The following is a 19,014-nucleotide window of genomic DNA, read 5'->3' on the forward strand; positions in this document are numbered from 1 at the left end:
GCATTCTGACTGCATTCCAAATATTCCGGCTTATTCTTGGGGCCGGTTTGAATGTTTTGCTCACCCTAAAAACTTTCCAAGAGTAGTCCAAGTGGGAAAATTGGCACAAAAACAGCAAATGAAATGTATCCTAATGTCATTCTAAACAGAGCAAACCAACTCCAAAGTCCCCATAAGTCATTTTAGGGGGGTCTCCAGCCCCCCCAAAATAGGCCCAATGACACCTTTTATCGTTCCCTGCCATGAGTACATGTCTTGTGCTGTCAAGTAGAACCCATTTGAGTCTTGGCTTCAAGTTGAAAAGGCGGAGCTGTTGCCTTCAGGCACACACTGAGTGAGCGGCCAAGGAGAGCAGCATGCCTCCCAAGCAAGGCTGAGCTTCCAGAAGGACGCCATCCATACGCCGGTACGTGCAGGATTATATGAAATATTATATCAGGATTATATTAAAAACACTTTTCAAGGCTTAGGTGTAAGTTACTGATGCTGTGAGTTGGACTGTTCATTATGGGATGGAAGTGTAATGAGTATACATGGGGTTGGTTTTCATATAGAAATGATGATAACTTAAACTTAAGACTTAAGTTTCCATGTGAGGATTGTGGATTTGTAGTTTTGGTGAAGTTTGCATGTTCTCTCTGAGCTTCTACGGTTTCTCCTGAGCTGCCTTCTCACAGCATGAAGAAAATGTTGAGATGTTGGACTTACCCATCAGTATGAGTGACTTGAAGACATTTTCCCAGGAGACATGATGATTCTGGCTTTAATTAGTACAGCCTGTATTAGTAATATATTCTATTCTTTACAGGCTATGCTAATCTATACCAGAATCAGCAATACAAGTGAGGCTGAACGCAGTGGACTTGTTATACTTGAACTTGACCAACACAACAACAAAGCAAAGCAAAATGTCTCCACATTTATTGCTCTCTGGTTCTACCATATCTTACTTATTGTGTGGAAATATGGGCTAATAACTATAAAAGCAATCTTCACTCAATGTAAATGTACTGCAAAAAAGGCCAGTAAGGATAATTCATAATGCCGCCTACAGAGAACATACTAACTCCTTATTTCTAAAATCACAAATACTTCAACTTGCTGATATAGTTCATCTTCAAACAGCTAAAATAATGCATAAGGCTAAAAAAATAACCAATTAGCTAAAAATGTCATCCAATACTTCTCTACAAGAGAGGAGAAATACACGTTAAAATATGTTAAAAAGCCATAGCATTTCAGTATGTGGAATCAAACTATGGAATGGATTGAGTAAGGACCTCAAACAATGCACAACGATGAGCCAATTCAAGAAACAATACAAGCAGTTGATGTTTGCTAAATACAAGGATGAAGAGTCTTGAACCAGTCATGATGTGCTATATATATCACTATATTGACACTTACTATGGTACCCATTATGTCATTGGATGCTCATATCACCTTTGTTGATGATAACCATAGACTAGCAGCTTCAAACCACATGGTGTCAGTAATATGTTGCTAAAAAATCTTCAATACGCAGACAAAGTCAGTTGCAGGTTTGCAGGAAAGGTCACAGGGACATTCATCTCCAACCATTTGCGGCCATTTTGGATGACAGAACATTGTTCCACCAGCCAATAATGGATCAAATGAGTACTCATTTTGATGTTTGATTTCTCAACTCTTCTTTTAGACATCCATTGGTCACCATGAATGCCACCTCAAGCTCTGACCCTGCCTCCATGCCAGCGACCTTCGGTATAGTCTTACACTATATCTTCTCCAAGACCTGTTTAAAGCTTTATGTCAAGCCATGCTAATACTGCTGGGCTAACAACAGTCTAGGTAGAGGCGAGGTAGTAATGAGAGCCATTCAAAAGCGCATAGCATAACATAGAATAGCATCGCAAAGCAAAGCATAGCATAGCATAACATAGAATAGCATAGCATAGCATAACATAACATAGAATAGCATAGCACAGCATAATATAGCATAGCATAGCATAACATAGAATAGCATCGCATAACATAGCATAGCATCACTTAGCATAGCATAACATAGAAATGCATAACATAGCATAGCATAACATAGAATAGCGTAGCATAACATAGAATAGCATCACATAGCATAGCATAGCATAGCATTGCATTGCATAGCATAACAGAATAGCATAGCATAGCATCGCATAACAGAATAGCATTGCATAGCATTGCATAGCATAGCATAGAATAGCATCGCATAGCATAACATAACATAGAATAGCATAGCACAGCATAATATAGCATAGCATAGCATAACATAGAATAGCATTGCATAGCATAGTATAGCATAGAATAGCATCGCATAACATAGCATAGCATCACTTGGCATAGCATAACATAGCATAACATAGAAATGCATAACATAGAGTAGCATAGCATAACATAGAATAGCGTAGCATAACATAGAATAGCATAGCACAGCATAATATAGCATAGCATAGCATAACATAGAATAGCATTGCATAGCATAGAATAGCATCGCATAACATAGCATAGCATCACTTAGCATAACATAGCATAACATAGAATAGCGTAGCATAACATAGAATAGCGTAGCATAACATAGAATAGCATCACATAGCATAGCATAGCATTGCATAGCATAACAGAATAGCATAGAATAGCATAGCATAGCATAGCATAACATAGCATAACATAGAATAGCATTGCATACCATAGCATAGAATAGCATCGCATAGCATAACATAGAATAGCATAGCATAGCATAACATAGAATAGCATAGCATAGCATAGCATAGCATAGCATAACGTTTGTTTGCTGAACCACTCCTGGTATCTTCTTGTTTTGTTTTGTTGTTTTCCTGGTTTTCCTCGCTGCTACGCTTTTCCTTTCCTAGCTTTGTCTAGCTTTTCCATGATTTTACTAGTTGTGTTTTCATGCCTTATTTGGACTCACTGCCAAATAAGGACTTAGGAAGCCACACCTCCCCATCTGGGTCCAGACCACATGGTTTGTTTCAGGCATCACACAGACTAAAAAAAAACAATTCTTTAAAAAGTGATTTCTTTCCATTTCAGATGGCCCTTACCAGGAAGTGGCCTTATTTTCTGACGGCGTTGATGGTTGGAATCAGCAAAACATCAGTCACATTATTTGGCATGGGGCAAACGTGACTGAATGGCCAGGAAACGGGACACCCATCCGGGAAGAAAAGGACTTTGATCCCTTGGGGGGACACTCAGTGTGGCAGGTAACGATCAATAAGCATATTGATCATAGCATAACAGAATAGCATAGTATAGCATAGCATAGCATGGCATAACATAGAATAGCATAGCATAACAGAATAGCATAACATAGAATAGCATAGCATAGCATAACATAGAATAGCATAGTATAACATAGAATAGAATTGCATAGCATAGCATAGCATAACAGAATAGCATAACATAGCATAGAATAGCATCGCATAGCATAACATAGAATAGCATAGCATAGCATAACATAGAATAGCATCGCATAGCATAACATAGAATAGCATCGCATAGCATAACATAGAATAGCATCGCATAGCACAGCATAGTATAATATAGCATAGCATAACATAGAAGAGCATTGCATAGCATAGCATAGAATAGCATCGCATAGCATAGCATAATATAGCATAGCATAGCATAGCATAACATAGAAGAGCATTGCATAGCATAGCATAGAATAGCATCGCATAACATAGAATAGCATCGCATAGCATAGCATAATATAGCATAGCATAACATATAAGAGCATTGCATAGCATAGAATAGCATCGCATACCATAGAATAGCATCGCATAGCATAGCATAACATAACATAGCATAACATAGAATAGCATCACATAGTATATCATTGCATAACATAGAAATGCATAGCATAGCATAACATAGAATAGCATAGCATAACATAGCATAACATAGAATAGCATCACAGTATAGCATTGCATAACATAGAATTTACATAGAATTTAGCTGTATTCCCGACTTATACCAAAACCTGACTTAGATCACGGTCTAGGAACGGAACTCATACCAAACCTGAGGACCAGCTTTATTAAAAAGGAGATTTTGATTGGATTTTAAGTTGATATGACTAATATGTGTATCAATAAATATATGGCCTACTATACTAGTCTATATTGCGACTTTCTGATCAAATAAATATATCAATATGTCTCCTCTTTTCTTCCACAGGTTATAGTAATAGTCTTCCTTACTGGTTCGCTATCACTGGTTACTGTGGTTGGCAACATCTTAGTGTTGTTGTCCTTCAAGATCAATAAGGCCCTGAAGACCGTCAACAACTACTACCTGCTGAGTTTGGCGTTTGCGGACCTGACTATTGGAACCTTGTCTATGAACTTGTATACCACCTACATCATTATGGATCAATGGGCTCTTGGACCGGTGGTATGTGACTTGTGGCTCGCCATCGACTACGTAGCTAGTAACGCTTCGGTTATGAATCTTCTCGTCATTAGCTTCGACAGGTACCGGATCCTTTTTGTTATTTATGTATAGTAAAAACTGTATGTAAAAACTTCATTTTCTTCTTTTAGGTATTTCTCTGTGACCAGACCTTTGACCTACCGAGCCAAACGCACCACCAAGCGAGCCATGACTATGATTTGTTTGGCGTGGTCCATTTCTTTCATTCTATGGGCCCCGGCCATACTCTTCTGGCAGTATATCGTTGGTGAGCGGACAGTGCCGTCCAACGAATGCTTCATCCAGTTCCTGTCAGAACCCATTATTACATTCTGCACCGCTATTGCTGCGTTTTATCTACCGGTCACGATTATGTCAACACTGTTTTGGAAGATCTATCAAGAGACTGAGAAACGTGCTCAGGATATACAAGGTCTTAAGGGTTCTGGTGCCGGGAACAGTCAAAGTCAGAGTGGACGTGATGGTGCGAGTAATAGCCAGAAGGGGAAATCTGCATCATTGCAACCAATGAGCTCCCCGAACGGCAGTGATGAGAACAATCAGCAGGATTCGGAGAACCGGGATCGGATCAGTCGGAAAGGATGTGGTGCATTCTTATTCCTGTTTTTATCCCCGTTGCTGCGTGGCCGTGCATCTAAAAGGGCCGATACCCCGGCAGCAGCAGAGCAGGGTAGCTGTGACCATCTTAATAACAATGACGCTTCAGACGGGGAAGAAGAAGTCAATGATGAAGAAGGTTGGGCTCAGTAGACCTCACAGACCTTCTCAAACCTTCTCAACCAATGACAACATTAACGCTTATCTGTCTATCTATTTTCTACAGACGGAAAGACGTCTAAAAGGGTGAAGAACAAGGATATAAAATCGCCGCAGTCAAACCCTGCTGGAAAGCCCTCAATGAAAGACGCGGCAACGGCAAAAAGATTTGCCTCGAAATCCAAAACCGATGTCAACAAACGCAAGAACGAAAAAAAGGCCAATGACAAGAAAGCGGCACGGACGCTAAGCGCCATCCTCTTGGCATTTATTACAACTTGGTTACCGTACAATATCATGGTCTTAGTCAACACATTCTGCCAGGACTGTATCCCGGGAACGCTTTGGGCGCTGGGATATTGGTTGTGCTACGTCAACAGCACGGTCAACCCCATGTGCTACGCTCTGTGTAACAAGACTTTTCGGACAACTTTCAGGGACATTCTAATGTGCCAGTGGAATCAAAAGAAAAGCACGTCTCATCCGAGGAATCCTGCCGCTTGCCGAAAATAACATCAAATTCCCGTTCGGAAAACAGCATTTTGAAAAAAGTCTTAGGTCGCCACCAGTTTTTTTCTTTGGAATTTTGCCCGCCATCCATATTACTCCATGGTGGAAGTATGTATACCAGGGGTCACCAACGCTGAGGCATCTTCTAAAAGCTGTCTTCAGGCGAGAGGCGGGGTACACCCTGGACTGGTGGCCAGCCAATCACAGGGCACATATAGACAAACAACCATTCACACTCACATTCATACCTATGGACAATTTGGAGTCGCCAATTAACCTAGCCATAATTTTTATTTATTATTGTTTTGTATTTTTAAAATTTTTGTCACATACTGAAGTGCGAGGTGATATAACCATACAATGACATAATGGGTACCATAGTAACCATCAACATAGTAACTGGTGGTCAGCCAATCACAGGGCACATATAGACAAACAACCATTCACACTCACATTCATACCTATGGACAATTTGGAGTCACCAATTAACCTAGCATGTTTTTTGGAATGTGGGAGGAAACCCACGCATGCACGGGGAGAACATGCAAACTCCACACAGCGATGGTCGAGGGTGGAATTGAACCCTGGTCTCCTAGATGTGAGGTCTGTGCGCTAACCACTTGACTACCGTGCCTCCCGTCTTATAACATCAAAAATGAAAACAAATGAAAACGGACTCTTACCTCAAGTCAAAGTTCATGTGTGCGCACGCGACCGATATAGTGCAGCGGTGATGAGGAGTTAGCTTACTCGTGCAGTTTAGCCCTCAAAAACATGGCAGAAAAGCGAAAAAGGACTTACATTTTCCACAGTGATTGAATGAGGAATAATTTTTCTTTATGTATTTTGAAGAAAAATGTATGTGTCTTATTTGCGGGACGACTGTTGCAATACCAAAGCGGACACTTCAGAACTTGTCACAAAAGCTTTAAGGACGGAAAAGGCAGCTTTGGACAAATAAAGGACTTTTTTCACTAGGCAGGTGAAATAAATCACAGAAAGGTGTTCCCTCTGACTTTCAAATATGTGAGCACATAAATAAATGTTTCTTGTTAAAAAAATATGTTTTTGTTACCATTATTGTGGAAAAATAATTAACATTGATATGTGAGCAGTCGCTTCACATAGTGTTACTACTACTATTCCTTTTGTTCTCATTACCAAAAAGTGATCCGTGCAGTTTTGTCATTTTGGAAGTTTACCGCAAACATGTCATGTAGCGCTTCATACTATCCGTGCCCTCGGCCTCAAAAAGGTTGGTGACCCCTGACTATACTGTATCAACCGGAATACTGTTGGAGGGTTTTGGACCAGCTGAATCCACGGTACATACATGATTACCTGCTTTTCTCCCTTTGCAACGCACCCAAAGAGCAAAGATGTGTTCATGTCTCATGTAGAGATTGTGCATGGTGGGCACATTTTTAAAAATGTAGGTTTCTTAAACAGATTAAAAAGTAAACAGCAGGATTACATAAAAGCAATTTCCACCGAAGCTTAGCGGAATCCTTTTAGACTATGGATGAAGGGGCTAATAAAAGGATTTATTGGTAGAATTTAAGGTGCTCATGACACTAAAACATTGATAATATCATGTTAAAATATTGATATTAGTATCCCTCCTCCACCAAGACCGGGGAAGCCCTGACGCTGATGTTATCCAGTCCGAAACCCAGAAGACGTGCCAAGGTGGCAGTATGTTTTTTTTTTTTAATTCAAATTTTTCTACTAATATTCTATATATCTTAGAATGATGATATGGGGTTCCAGTTAAACAATACCATAACCTGCTGTAGCCCATTCTGTGTGTTATCATACTCATTACAGCACAATACCAGTCAATGTTATATTGTGTTATTGTTCCAAATACGTCACTTTCTTCGCTTTGTTGTAAGTTCATGGTTGTGTTTGGTTGAACCTGTTTGATGGAAAGTGTACTAGACGTAACGCCACATTTAAGATGGCGGCGCTTCTCAATGCGAGCTTTATTACGGTTTCTTGTCTTGGTATCGTGAGCATGTTCAAGTCGCTGTGGCAACAGAGTATTGACAATCGTTCATGGGAACTAAGAGCACCAAATGAACTCCTTAATAATTTGAAATAAACTGAGATGATGGGATACTGACTGGGTGATGCTTTAACAGGCCAGGAAGCCCCCATCCACAGGAAGAGACACTCCACTCGTCATTGTGCTCTTATCACTCAGCAGGAACAAAATGCTGTTCACTACGTCATCCACCTCTGCAAAGAAACACAAAAAAGAAAGGAGACTAAAACACAACCATCATATTGCGTACTACAGTTCCAAACATCTGGTTGTGCCAATGAATGCAGTTTTATTGAAGTACAGAAAAATACTGCGACAATAAAGCCGTAATGTTACAAAACAATGTCTTCATTTCTTTTTTACTATTCTGTACAAAAGGTTAAAAGCAAGAGGCGGGTTCCACTTGGATGTCAATCACCGCAAACAAAAAAAAGAGCAAAATCCTAGCGATACAGTGAAGAAAAGTCAAGCCGATTGGTTCTTACCTGCAAAGCGGCCCAGCGGGATGCGGGACTTCATGGTCTGGGCTTTGTCAGGGTCACTCCAACCCACACGTCCCATCTCAGTCATCACCACCGTGGGATTCACACTGTTCACACGGATCTGCCCCAACACAGCAGAGCAGCTTCAGTCAACGAAAGCAATGGCGTCTGGTCTAGTCCATCATAAAAGTCACATGATAAGTGGACAACATGATTACTGATTCAAAGCATTTGTGAAATGTAGAAAAAAAATATCCAAGCGGTGATCACATGACCACTAACAGACACATTCATGCTAACACGGAATACTTCGCTATTTTGCCCTATTTGGGTCATCTTTAAGCATTACTGGAACTTTGAAGGGCAGGTGGTCAAGTGGTTTATCGTGCAGACCTCACAGCTGGGAGACTAGGGTTCAATTCCACCCTGCATGTTCTCCCCGTGCATGCGTGGGTTTTCTCCGGGTACTCCGGTTTCCTCCCACATTCCAAAAACATGCTAGGTTAATTGGTGACTCCAAATTGTCCATAGGTATGAATGTGAGTGTGAATGGTTGTTTGTCTATATGTGCCCTGTGATTGGCTGGCGACCAGTCCAGGGTGTACCCAGCCCCTCTTGCCCGAAGAGCACCCCCCGCGACCACAGCATCAGAGGCGGTGGTTCCAACATGTAGCTTTAGCTTTTGGTTGGAAGCAGCCTGAGTGAAGCTAGTGGCTACCAGGTAGTAGCTAGCAGATGGTGTAGCGAGGTGTCACTATGCCAGTAAAGTAGTTCTTCTGTGTATTAATGTTAATATGTATATTTCTAGGCCTTGACTGACTATATCTAGTCCGGTCTTCATCTGAACCTTTGCTAACACACAATGTACAACTATGGATGCATCCATGGTCGTTAATGGATTCTGTGTATGACTGACGGTACCTGATGGACTCCCAGCTCCAGCGCCATCACTTTTGTCAACATGTCCAGCGCTCCTTTCGTGGCACCTGAAGTATGAAATAACATGGCATCCATTACCAATCATCAGTCTAAGCATGTATACATGATAATAATCTGACTTTTCTTACAGTAGACAGTGTGGTCTTTGAGGGCACGTTGGGACGCCTGGCTGGACACGTTGACAATGGAGCCTCCTGATCCTCTGGCCTTCATCCCGGTGGCCACAATCTGTGACAAAAACTTAAGGTTTGGGAGTGCTTGACTCAATGTAACTGTCAGATATTATCAAAATAGAGGTAGTACTGTACATGTGAAAATAAAATACCTTACCTGGGATACATGCAGGACAGCTTTTACATTAACATTGAAAGACCTGCAGATAAGAGACATTTTTTTCTCGTAAATGTATATCTTCAATGTGCAGCTAATACCCTGACATGGATAAGTGAGGACATCCAAATAATACAAAATAAAAAAATGATGCGTTTAGGTTCTTCATACTGGTCAAACTGATCCGGTGTGACCTCAAGGAATGGCTGCAGGTTGGCATATGCGGCATTATTGACAAGCAGATCAATTGGGCCAATGTTCTTGAGGGCGGCTGCTGTGGCCCCCCAGTCTGCCAGGTCCACGCACACAGGGATGATGGATGGGCACTGTGGGAAACACAGCGGAACAAGACCGTAAAAGCAGGACAAGATAGAATACAGTGGCTCCATTAGTGCTGATCCATTACCTCCCGCACCAGACTGTCCAGGTCTGACTGTGTGCGTGTGACTGCTGTGACCTCTGACCCACAGCGCACCAGGGCCAAAGCTGTGGCCCTACCTATTCCTGACATATGCAAACATATACAACATCAAAAACAATATAAACTAAAAAGAAAAAGAACAGAATTTAATATCAACCCGATACCGATATTGCACTAGTTAGGTATAGTCAGTCCACCCCTCCCCTACACCAGGGGTCTCAAACACGTGGCCCGCGGGCCAAATGTGGCCCACAGGACACTAGTTTGAGGCCCCCGCCTTGATATGAAAGTTTAATGTTAGCGCGGCCCGCGCAATTTTAATATGGATGCTGTATGGTATCATGTACCCAGAAAAAATTATTACGTTTGATTAATGTTCATGTTAAAGGTTAAATAACTGTTAATAGTTATCCTCCCTATCCGTGTGGAAGTGGTAAGTTTTTGGCTTTTTTAAGTTTAAAGGAAATAACTTGGAGGCTACCGTTTAGGTCGCTAGCTCTCTAGTTTGCGAGTTAGCATGTGTCTCAAGACCCTGCAGTTGCGCAATATGTTGTAAATAAAAAAAGAGTATAAATGTGACTATAGTCGTGTTTTGTCATGTCTACAGGGCTCTAATAATGCTTTGTTCATTTTAATCTGAAAAAATAATTTGTCTACCCACCAACTATATGTAGCTTCTTAAGTTTTTATTATTTGCCGTTTTATTATTATTATTATATTTATTTATTTATTACTGATTGATTGATTTCTTTATTCTTGATTTGTTTATTTATTTTTCATCTTATTTTGTGTAGAAAAATAAAAATTAAGATATTTGAGAACAGTGGAATGTTTTATCAGAGCTTTTCTTGTAGTAAATTGGAACCAAAGCAAAGTTTTTTTTAATTTATTTTTTTATAAATGGGTTGGGTTTTTTTTGGAAAACCTGATGCGGCACAGTCTCGCCCAGACCCTAGCTCCAGTGGCCCCCAAGTAAATTGAGTTTGAGACCCCTGGTCTACACCCACCAGTGTCTGTTTTCCCTTAGTGCGTGATGCGTGGGTGTACCTTTTCCTGCTCCAGTGACCAGCGCTCGTTTTCCTTTCAATGAAATGTCCATGCTAGAGCAGCTCCAAAGTCCACTGTCGCCGACGCCTGTGCACTGGGAGTTTAGCCCGACACCAAGCGACGATAAATGGCTGGCAGCCTCCGTCGCTGAATTATAAATATATGATATATGATAAGTATTTTATGAATACAGAGAACCAAAGTAGACAACTTACCGAGAAGTTCAGCGGGCAGAGGCTACAGACGACAGGAAGAGGCGTCCCTCCTTCGGTTCTCGTCCAAAAGTTGTTGTTGCAAGAGTTCTGGGTCGATACAAACATCGATATCAAGGACAGTAAAAGTATCGAATCAATGCTATCATTTTTGTGTGCTCTTCTATAGTATGCGTATTAATATGTGTTTTTATTAGTATGCTAGCTAATAGCATGCTGATAAAGGGTTTTTTGTCATTTAGCTGATGACATCACAGACCATGGCTATGCAACTTCCGGTTTACGTTTTGTTTAGCTAGCTAATAGGATGCTAATAACGAAGGGCGTTTTGTGATAAAAAAAAAACACATTTAAAAAACACAGCTACAGTCACACTGTATTAAAATGCTACTAGCTAAGAGACCTAGCCTCCCCAATGTCCTGGCCCTTCCTCAGGCCTCCTGTTGGCCAAACATGCCCTGAACACATCACCAGAGAGGCGTATTTTAATGCTTACCTTTTCCAAAACTGTCCATAAAGCATTCCAATAAATGTTGTTGGTGTCCATAACCTACAAGACACAAACAAATAAAATGCAGTCTTCACAAGAACAGAATATTTTATTCTTAACTAAACTAGACATTACATAACAAAACAGGCTTACACATCACTGTCCCAAACACTGACCTGCAGTGACACATATCATTTGGATTTGGGATTCTGTGCAAAATAAACAAAATACAAAAAAAACGATACTGTATTTGGCTGTGGTTAACGGGGACGTCTAACAACCATTACACTGGCACTTTGGCTTGGAGGTAATTAAATAGCGTTCACGCTAACATTGCATTGATTAACATTAATGGACACATTTATCCATTTTACATTTGGCAATATGCAATATGTGTATTTTGGTCATTCAGATGTCCAAGTAAAAATGACAAATCATAGCATCAAATCAACTAAAACAGTGGTTGTCGAGGGTCATGACAGGACTATGAAGTCTTTGAAACCCAAAACCCAACCCAGAGATGTTCACACAGCATCGCATGAACAATAAAGATGTAATAATAAACATAGTGCAAAAACACCAAAACAGTAATGGCGGAATCAAGCAGTTGACAATATGTAGGTGACAATATTTTGAACATTTTTGGAAGTAATGGAAAGCAGCCTTTCGCCCAAGATTACAGCTTTTCTCCATAATAATCCAAAAAAACACTCACTGTCAAAGTGGTCAAAACCCCCCCACACTAGCGAATAGAGTGACACAGTGGAGGGTGTCAATGACAGCCAGCTTGCACCATAGAAATACACCATGACTCTAAATAAGACGGGAAATAATCCACATAAATCAGGAAATAATATGCAGAAATAATAAAATGATGGCACAAGCAGACAGGGTGCAGGAGGGGGAATCGGGATTGGAATGGCCTAGTGTGAGTATACCCTAAAAAGTGTATAATAGGGGTGTCATGTGGCACGGTTAAACAAAAAAGTTTGCTCGGTCATATTTTTTCACATAATTTTTTTTAAAATTGATGTTAAAATCTTGCCTCGTTTCGTGAGCTGGGTGCCTTTTGACACCATAAAAATCCCTAAATCCGGTTATAGTAACCCTAATGAGGTAGGACTTGAAGGCAGGCATCGGTTGTGAATAATTCACGACTAAAGGTAGCTTGATCTAAGCAAAGGATGGAGACTTTGCGGGATCGAAGAGTTTTTCAGTTTTTCCATTGAAGCTTTGGACACCAGTCAGTATCAGGGTATAGGAGGCAGTGGACTGTTTTAAACCTGGAACGAGACCAAAAGAGTTACATTGTGTCTTTGTCTTACTATGGGCTGTTCCTTATTACCTTGTGGGGTCTTCAGCCAGTGAAAAGCCTGCAACAATACTGACCACATTCCGTCTGTTCTCATATCCTCCGTAGCTAAGTGTCACCTGGTGGACAACAAAAAAATTTACTTTTTAAAGATGAAAAGGTAGGGCGGCACGGTGGTCGAGTGGTTAGCGCGCAGCTAGGAGACCAGGGTTCAATTCCACCAAAAACATGCAAGGTTAATTGGCGAAATAGGCAAATTGTCCATAGGTATGAATGTGAGTGTGAATGGTTGTTTGTCTATATAAACCCTGTGATTGGCTGGTGACCAGTCCAGAGTGTACCCCGCCTCTCGCCTGAAGGCAGCTGGGATAGGCTCCAGCACCCCCCGCAACCCTCGTGAGGAAAAAGCGGTAGAAAATGAATGAATGAATGAAGATGAAAAGGTGACCTTGTAGAAGGTTGTTTGTAGAATAGATTATGATCCACTCTAATAGATCCCTGGTACTCTCTGCAGTTGAGTAAATACATAAACATGGCTGGCTACTTTACACAGAAACTCAGTCATCCAACTAATCAAAATACTGACCTGCTCCAGAACTCTGTCCGTGGGCAGCTTCTGGAGGTTCTCCAAGTGGGAGTGGAAGAGGTGTGTGTGTATTAAAGTGACCTCCAGCAGAGCTTCAATAATGTAGCCAATGGTGCAATCATCCGGCAGGCGGATCTTCTCTGCTGTGCTGATGAAATTCCCCAAACTGAAAGGCCAAGACACAGTTTCAGCGTATTTAAACATCCTTCAGGCATGGGAACCTTCGCCACAGTGACGTCGTACGTGCTGCGCCAGTGGAGCAACGACACCAAGTCTTCCTGATGTGATGTTTGTTTACACAACAAAAGTGCTTTGGGGTCAAGAAAACTAAAATGTTCGAAAATGGGCCACAAAGGTCAATAGAGGAGTGTGCCAACTTCCCCTCACAGTACACATTAGCACGGGACAGGAAGGTGCCTAAACCAGTGGTTTACTAGTGTTCTGCGGGCCACATTTGGCCCGCAGAACACTAGTTTGAGGCCCCCGCCTTGATATGAAAGTTTAATGTTAGTGCGGCCCGAGCAAGTTAATTAATGTCCATGTTAAAGGTTAAATAACTGTTAATAGTTATCCTCCCTATCCGTGTGGAAGTGGTAAGTTTTTGGCTTTTTAAGTTTAAAGGAAATTACTTGAAGGCTACCGTTTAGGTCGCTAGCTCTCTAGTTTGCGAGTTAGCATGTGTCTAAAGACCCTGCAGTTGCGCAATATGTTGTAAATAAAAAGAGTATAAATGTGACTATAGTTGTGTTTTGTCATGTCTACAGGGCTTATTATTATTATTATATTTATTTATTTATTACTGATTGATTGATTTTCTTTATTCTTGATTTGTTTATTTATTTTTCATCTTATTTTGTGTAGAAAAATAAAAATTAAGATATTTGAGAACAGTGGAATGTTTTATCAGAGCTTTTCTTGTAGAAAATTGGAACCAAAGCGACTTGTTTAATTTTTTTTGTTTTTAATAAATGCGTTTTTTTTTTGTTTTTTTTGGAAAACCTGATGCGGCCCAGTCTCACCCAGACCCGAGCTCCAGTGGTCCCCAAGTAAATTGAGTTTGAGACCCCTGCCCTAAACTATCCAGTCTTTGGCTTGAGGAAGCCATGGCTTGCTAAGGAGAAACCAGAGTCTGGAGTCCCTCTTCCGTCATTCAAGTCTGTTGGATCTTAAGGTTCTAAGGTTCTAAGCAGAGCTTCAAAATACCAAAAGAAGAAATGAGATTGAGACCACAAATGAGCAACATATTAGAGCTACAACCTACCTGGCCCAGGGGCTCATCTTCAGTCCCAGACCTCGGCTGATACAGAAACCTGCACCACCAGTTGCAAACCAGAACTTGACTGATACCTGACATGAGAGAACAAACAAACTGTTGAAATGAGACATATGAAGCATTTTTTCACAGTTCTTAGGTGTCCTCTGTGACATAGTTTGGTCAAGACCAGGGGAGTAGTCCGGAATGGATCCAAACTAATGTCATTATTTCCCCACAATGGTTCAGTGTAGTGGCCAAGTCATGGACAGACTAGCATTGTGTGAGGCTGATCTTACCTTGCTGTTGCTGACTGTGGAGCCAAAATGTGAACGTTTTGTTGCCAAAGCCAGCCAGCATGAAAATACCTTGGCTGTCAGTTCACACAGAGGCCGGAATAGATTTATAGAGGCCCTCAAAAAGTCTGTTTTCCATTTTTTGTTCTCTTTGGATTAAAAAAAAAAACAATGTGGTCATTTTATCTGAAAAGATTAGCTTGCTTGGATCGTAGAAGCACAAAACCTGTAACTTATCTACTATATTGTAGTACTGATTACTATAGACAAAGAAAGAAACAGGTAAAAACTGTCATTTGGTAGGTTCCGTGTTCAGTCCAAATGGTGTAAAATGGCCAGAACTGTTGAAAAATGGCTGAGCTAGTTAAATGAGTTAAATGATGGCATACTGCTACTTAGTAAAACCCATACACTATGTGGTGTAGCCACTGACCAAGCCATCGGTTTTCACTCTCTCTGCAGCTTCTATGGGGTGGTCCAGACTGGGACGGCCGAGGTACACATCCTGGCTGTGATGGTAAGAAGACAGCAGCCGCAAAAGGCTCGGTAGGATGACATAGTTATCGTCATCCACGTGGCAGAACCACCTAAAACAAACGCATCGGTTATGAGTTCATCATCCACTTTTTGTTTTTGTTTTGTTTGTTTTGTTCCACTTACTTCTTCTTGGACTCAAGGAATTTGTCATACTCGACAGACATCTTGCAGCACAGAGCCTGGCGAGTGTGAGCCGCTGAGCAGTTAGTGTTAATGATGTTTGCACCTATGAAAAAAGGTTGAGGAATATAAAGGATTCAAATCACTTCAATTGTAATAGGCCATAACACACAATCAAGCTAAAACTCAACTGTGAACCCCCAACACCTCGGAATGGTGACACATTGAGCATGAGTCCTACTTATGTCTTATTAGATCTACTATATTGAGTAATACAAATTTAAAGGCGACTATAGGGGTGTTATTTCATTTCTACAGGACTCTAGTGAAAACAAACATATTTAGAAGGTCGTAAAGAGGTTTTTTTTAATGCCATAACTACAAAAATATTCCACTCATAAGGAAGGAATCTTACTTTGCGGAAATTCACTTATCATGGTCAGGTCTGGAAACAATTAACTGTGATAAACGAGTTATTACCTGTTCTCATTCGTAGCTCTTTGTCATCACCGTCTGTGAATATGTAGGTCTGGAAAAGACAGTCAGCAAACACACACACACAATGTTAGGACAACGTGGCTGAATGACAACATTCCTCCACAGTGCCGGAAAAGAGACTCGTTGCAAGTTATCACAAACACTTGATTGCATTTGTTCCTAAAGGTGGCCCAAACACTTATTAGCTTCAGGGCAGGGGTCTCAAACTCAATTTACTTGGGGGCCACTCGAGCTAGGGTCTGGGTGAGACTGGGCCGCATCAGGTTTTCCAAAAAAAAAAACAAAAAAAAAACGCATTTATTAAAAACAGCAAAATGAATAAACTTAGCTTTAGTTTCGATTTTCTACAAGAAAAGCTCTGATAAAACATTACACTGTTCTCAAATATCTTACTTTTTATTTTTCCTACACAAAATAAGATGAAAAATAAATAAACAAATCAAGAATAAAGAAAATCAATCAATCAGTAATAAATAAATAAATATAATAATAATAAAACGGCAAATAATAAAAACTTAAGAAACCACATATAGTTGGTGGCTAGACAAATTATTTTTTTCAGATTAAAATGAACAAAGCATTATTAGAGCCCTGTAGACATGACAAAACACGACTATAGTCACATTTATGCTCTTTTTATTTACATCATATTGCGCAACTGCAGGGTCTTGAGACACATGCTAACTTGCAAACTAGAGAGCTAGCGACCTAAACGGTAGCCTTCAAGTTATTTCCTTTAAACTTAAATAGCCAAAAACTTACCACTTCCACACGGATAGGGAGGATAACTATTAACAGTTATTTAACCTTTAACATGAACATTAATCAAACGGGCCGCACTAACATTAAACTTTCAAATCGAGGCGGGGGCCTCAAACTAGTGTCCTGCGAGCCACATTTGGCCCGCGGGCCGTGTGTTTGAGACACCTGCTTTAGGGGGACATCACTTTTTCACACAGGGCTATGTTTTCATGCCTTAATAACAAGAAGTTTAATTTAAAACCCGCATTTTGTGTTCAGTTGTGTTGTTATTGACTAATATTTAAGTTTGTTTGACGATCAGAAACGTTTAAGGGTGACAGGCAGGCAAAAAGATAAGACATCAAACAATTAACGCCACTGTATGCTCACCTGTTCTTTAGCCTGTGATATCCAGGTTTGGATCAGCAGCTCCAGTCTGGATTTGTGGTACTTCCTGGTAGTCTTCACTGCAATAAAAATGTCCTTCAACTGCAACGGGTCATGTGATGCTAAACCTGGGAGAATTCGGTCTTGTCCTCCAGAGATGGAAACTGTATTGGAGTTTTTTTCCGAGTACGTCTCCCTGTAGTCGTCATTTCCACGTTCAGTCTCGATGGTAGCACGCAGCTCTCCTGAGTTTGTATTCAATGCTGTGGTCCAATCTGCCCCCCTAGAAGGGCTCCCAGCACCTTCCTGTAAAGTGTTTGGCGAGGTCTTAAACTGAGGTCGCGGCTGTGGCGGGTCCACTTGCCGAGTCGTGGGATGAAGGGCCGGGATGAGCATCAGCAGGAGGCCACAGAAGGCAAGGGAAAACAGAAAGCAGACCTTACTGACGCCCACCGAGGCTATGTGCATCCTGACGGGGCGATGGAGGCGGGCATCAGCCTCCGGGGCTGAAGCCACTTTCGACCACACCTCGTCCACCCATCCTCACATCACACAGAGTCCTGCGGGAGTTGGAAGACAGCTTTGGTGTTTGAAGGGTTAGAAAGCATGGCGGTGCTCTGATACCTTCAACGTTTACATTGATGAGCTGTGGTCTACACCGGCCACTAGGTGTCACTAGAAAGACTTAAATTATATTAAAAACCGTAATTCCATATAAGGTCGTAAAGAGGATTTCTATGCTGTAGTAATTCATTTATCGCGGTCGGGTATGGAAGCAGTTATGGAATCTTGTTCACTTCCTTATGGTAAATAAGGATAAAGGAAAAGGAATATGGTAAATTACCACCATGTTGCATCCCAAAATAAGAGTCTATAACCCTTAAACTATGTCAAATATGCCATATAACATTAAGTAGTCGGTTTCCCTAACGTTGGAAGTACATAAAAAGTACATTTAAAAAAACCTTTCTAATGCCGCTGTTAGCTTTAGCCGCACTAAAGTGTCCTTCCAGGAGCCTCAAACATTTCTCATAAAAGCTTTTGGTATGAATGGCAGCGAGTTAAAAACAAAACTTACCATAACGCATCGCAGGAGATATTGGAGTTATATTACCAGCACGACGAAAAACTGTGGTGAAGTCTTGGACTTTAACTCGCACAACAATGAGCTTACTCGAAAACACTTCTCAGCATCGAAAAAGTTTGGTGTTCGACTTTACTACCTCTCCTGAATCGACGTCCGTCCATTTGTTCAACATACAAACGACTTTCCTGATCACTTTCGCAAGTGAAATTGTAACTTTATAACCCGTGAAAGAAAAACATAACAAACAAACGTGCTTTTACTTGCCAACTCCTATACTCCGCATACCACGATAGCGTAGCGTTTCCGGAAAAGAAACTCCTGTTTCCGGTAAATCCTTTCAAAGTAATAGACCTCGTTCATGAATAAGACACATTCGGAATCCACACATTTGAGCTTTATTATTGATCACAAACACATCACTAATGATTGCACAACATCACGTCACATTTGTCATTTGTCAGGGTATTTATTGTACTGCAATTAAAAAAAGAATG

General features: G+C 40.9%; 3 protein-coding genes across 3 annotated transcripts; 1 reads left to right on the plus strand and 2 right to left on the minus strand.

Moving 5' to 3' along the window:
• The first annotated feature begins 109 nt into the window (after window positions 1-109).
• On the plus strand, window positions 110-8,064 carry LOC131109666 (muscarinic acetylcholine receptor M1-like). Its single transcript, XM_058061904.1, has 6 exons — window positions 110-406; window positions 1,679-1,743; window positions 3,067-3,239; window positions 4,216-4,511; window positions 4,581-5,206; window positions 5,294-8,064. Exons 2-6 carry the CDS (start codon window positions 1,695-1,697, stop codon window positions 5,737-5,739), a joined length of 1,590 nt encoding a protein of 529 aa, XP_057917887.1. The 5' UTR covers window positions 110-406; window positions 1,679-1,694; the 3' UTR covers window positions 5,740-8,064.
• On the minus strand, window positions 4,765-11,453 carry dcxr (dicarbonyl/L-xylulose reductase). The gene is made up of 9 exons (XM_058061906.1): window positions 11,218-11,453; window positions 11,003-11,149; window positions 9,941-10,038; window positions 9,706-9,860; window positions 9,535-9,577; window positions 9,333-9,432; window positions 9,187-9,251; window positions 8,269-8,386; window positions 4,765-7,977 (listed from the first exon to the last, which is right to left on the minus strand). Exons 2-9 carry the CDS (start codon window positions 11,052-11,054, stop codon window positions 7,874-7,876), a joined length of 735 nt encoding a protein of 244 aa, XP_057917889.1. The 5' UTR covers window positions 11,055-11,149; window positions 11,218-11,453; the 3' UTR covers window positions 4,765-7,873.
• A 341-nt stretch (window positions 11,454-11,794) lies between these two features.
• Window positions 11,795-18,833, minus strand: rfng (RFNG O-fucosylpeptide 3-beta-N-acetylglucosaminyltransferase). The gene is made up of 9 exons (XM_058061905.1): window positions 18,512-18,833; window positions 17,437-17,993; window positions 16,288-16,336; window positions 15,811-15,913; window positions 15,584-15,737; window positions 14,864-14,949; window positions 13,603-13,768; window positions 13,050-13,135; window positions 11,795-12,987 (listed from the first exon to the last, which is right to left on the minus strand). Exons 2-9 carry the CDS (start codon window positions 17,899-17,901, stop codon window positions 12,918-12,920), a joined length of 1,179 nt encoding a protein of 392 aa, XP_057917888.1. The 5' UTR covers window positions 17,902-17,993; window positions 18,512-18,833; the 3' UTR covers window positions 11,795-12,917.
• Between the last annotated feature and the right edge of the window lie 181 nt (window positions 18,834-19,014).

This window comes from Doryrhamphus excisus, chromosome 22, assembly GCF_030265055.1.
Source record: "Doryrhamphus excisus isolate RoL2022-K1 chromosome 22, RoL_Dexc_1.0, whole genome shotgun sequence".
NCBI lineage: Eukaryota > Metazoa > Chordata > Actinopteri > Syngnathiformes > Syngnathidae > Doryrhamphus > Doryrhamphus excisus.

Excerpts from the sequence above, each read along its gene's own strand:
- LOC131109666 (XM_058061904.1), top strand. The coding sequence starts at position 1,695 with ATGAATGCCACCTCAAGCTCTGACCCTGCCTCCATGCCAGCGACCTTC. Across the intron at positions 3,240-4,215 it reads GGGGACACTCAGTGTGGCAG|GTTATAGTAATAGTCTTCCT; the intron begins GTAACGATCAAT and ends TTTCTTCCACAG. Across the intron at positions 5,207-5,293 it reads AGAAGTCAATGATGAAGAAG|ACGGAAAGACGTCTAAAAGG; the intron begins GTTGGGCTCAGT and ends TATTTTCTACAG.
- dcxr (XM_058061906.1), bottom strand. The coding sequence starts at position 11,054 with ATGGACATTTCATTGAAAGGAAAACGAGCGCTGGTCACTGGAGCAGGA. Across the intron at positions 9,861-9,940 it reads TGGACAGTCTGGTGCGGGAG|TGCCCATCCATCATCCCTGT; the intron begins GTAATGGATCAG and ends TGTTTCCCACAG. Across the intron at positions 9,433-9,534 it reads CTGTCCTGCATGTATCCCAG|ATTGTGGCCACCGGGATGAA; the intron begins GTAAGGTATTTT and ends TTTTTGTCACAG.
- rfng (XM_058061905.1), bottom strand. The coding sequence starts at position 17,901 with ATGCACATAGCCTCGGTGGGCGTCAGTAAGGTCTGCTTTCTGTTTTCC. Across the intron at positions 15,914-16,287 it reads AGAGCTACGAATGAGAACAG|GTGCAAACATCATTAACACT; the intron begins GTAATAACTCGT and ends CTTTTTTCATAG. Across the intron at positions 13,136-13,602 it reads CGGACAGAGTTCTGGAGCAG|GTGACACTTAGCTACGGAGG; the intron begins GTCAGTATTTTG and ends GTTGTCCACCAG.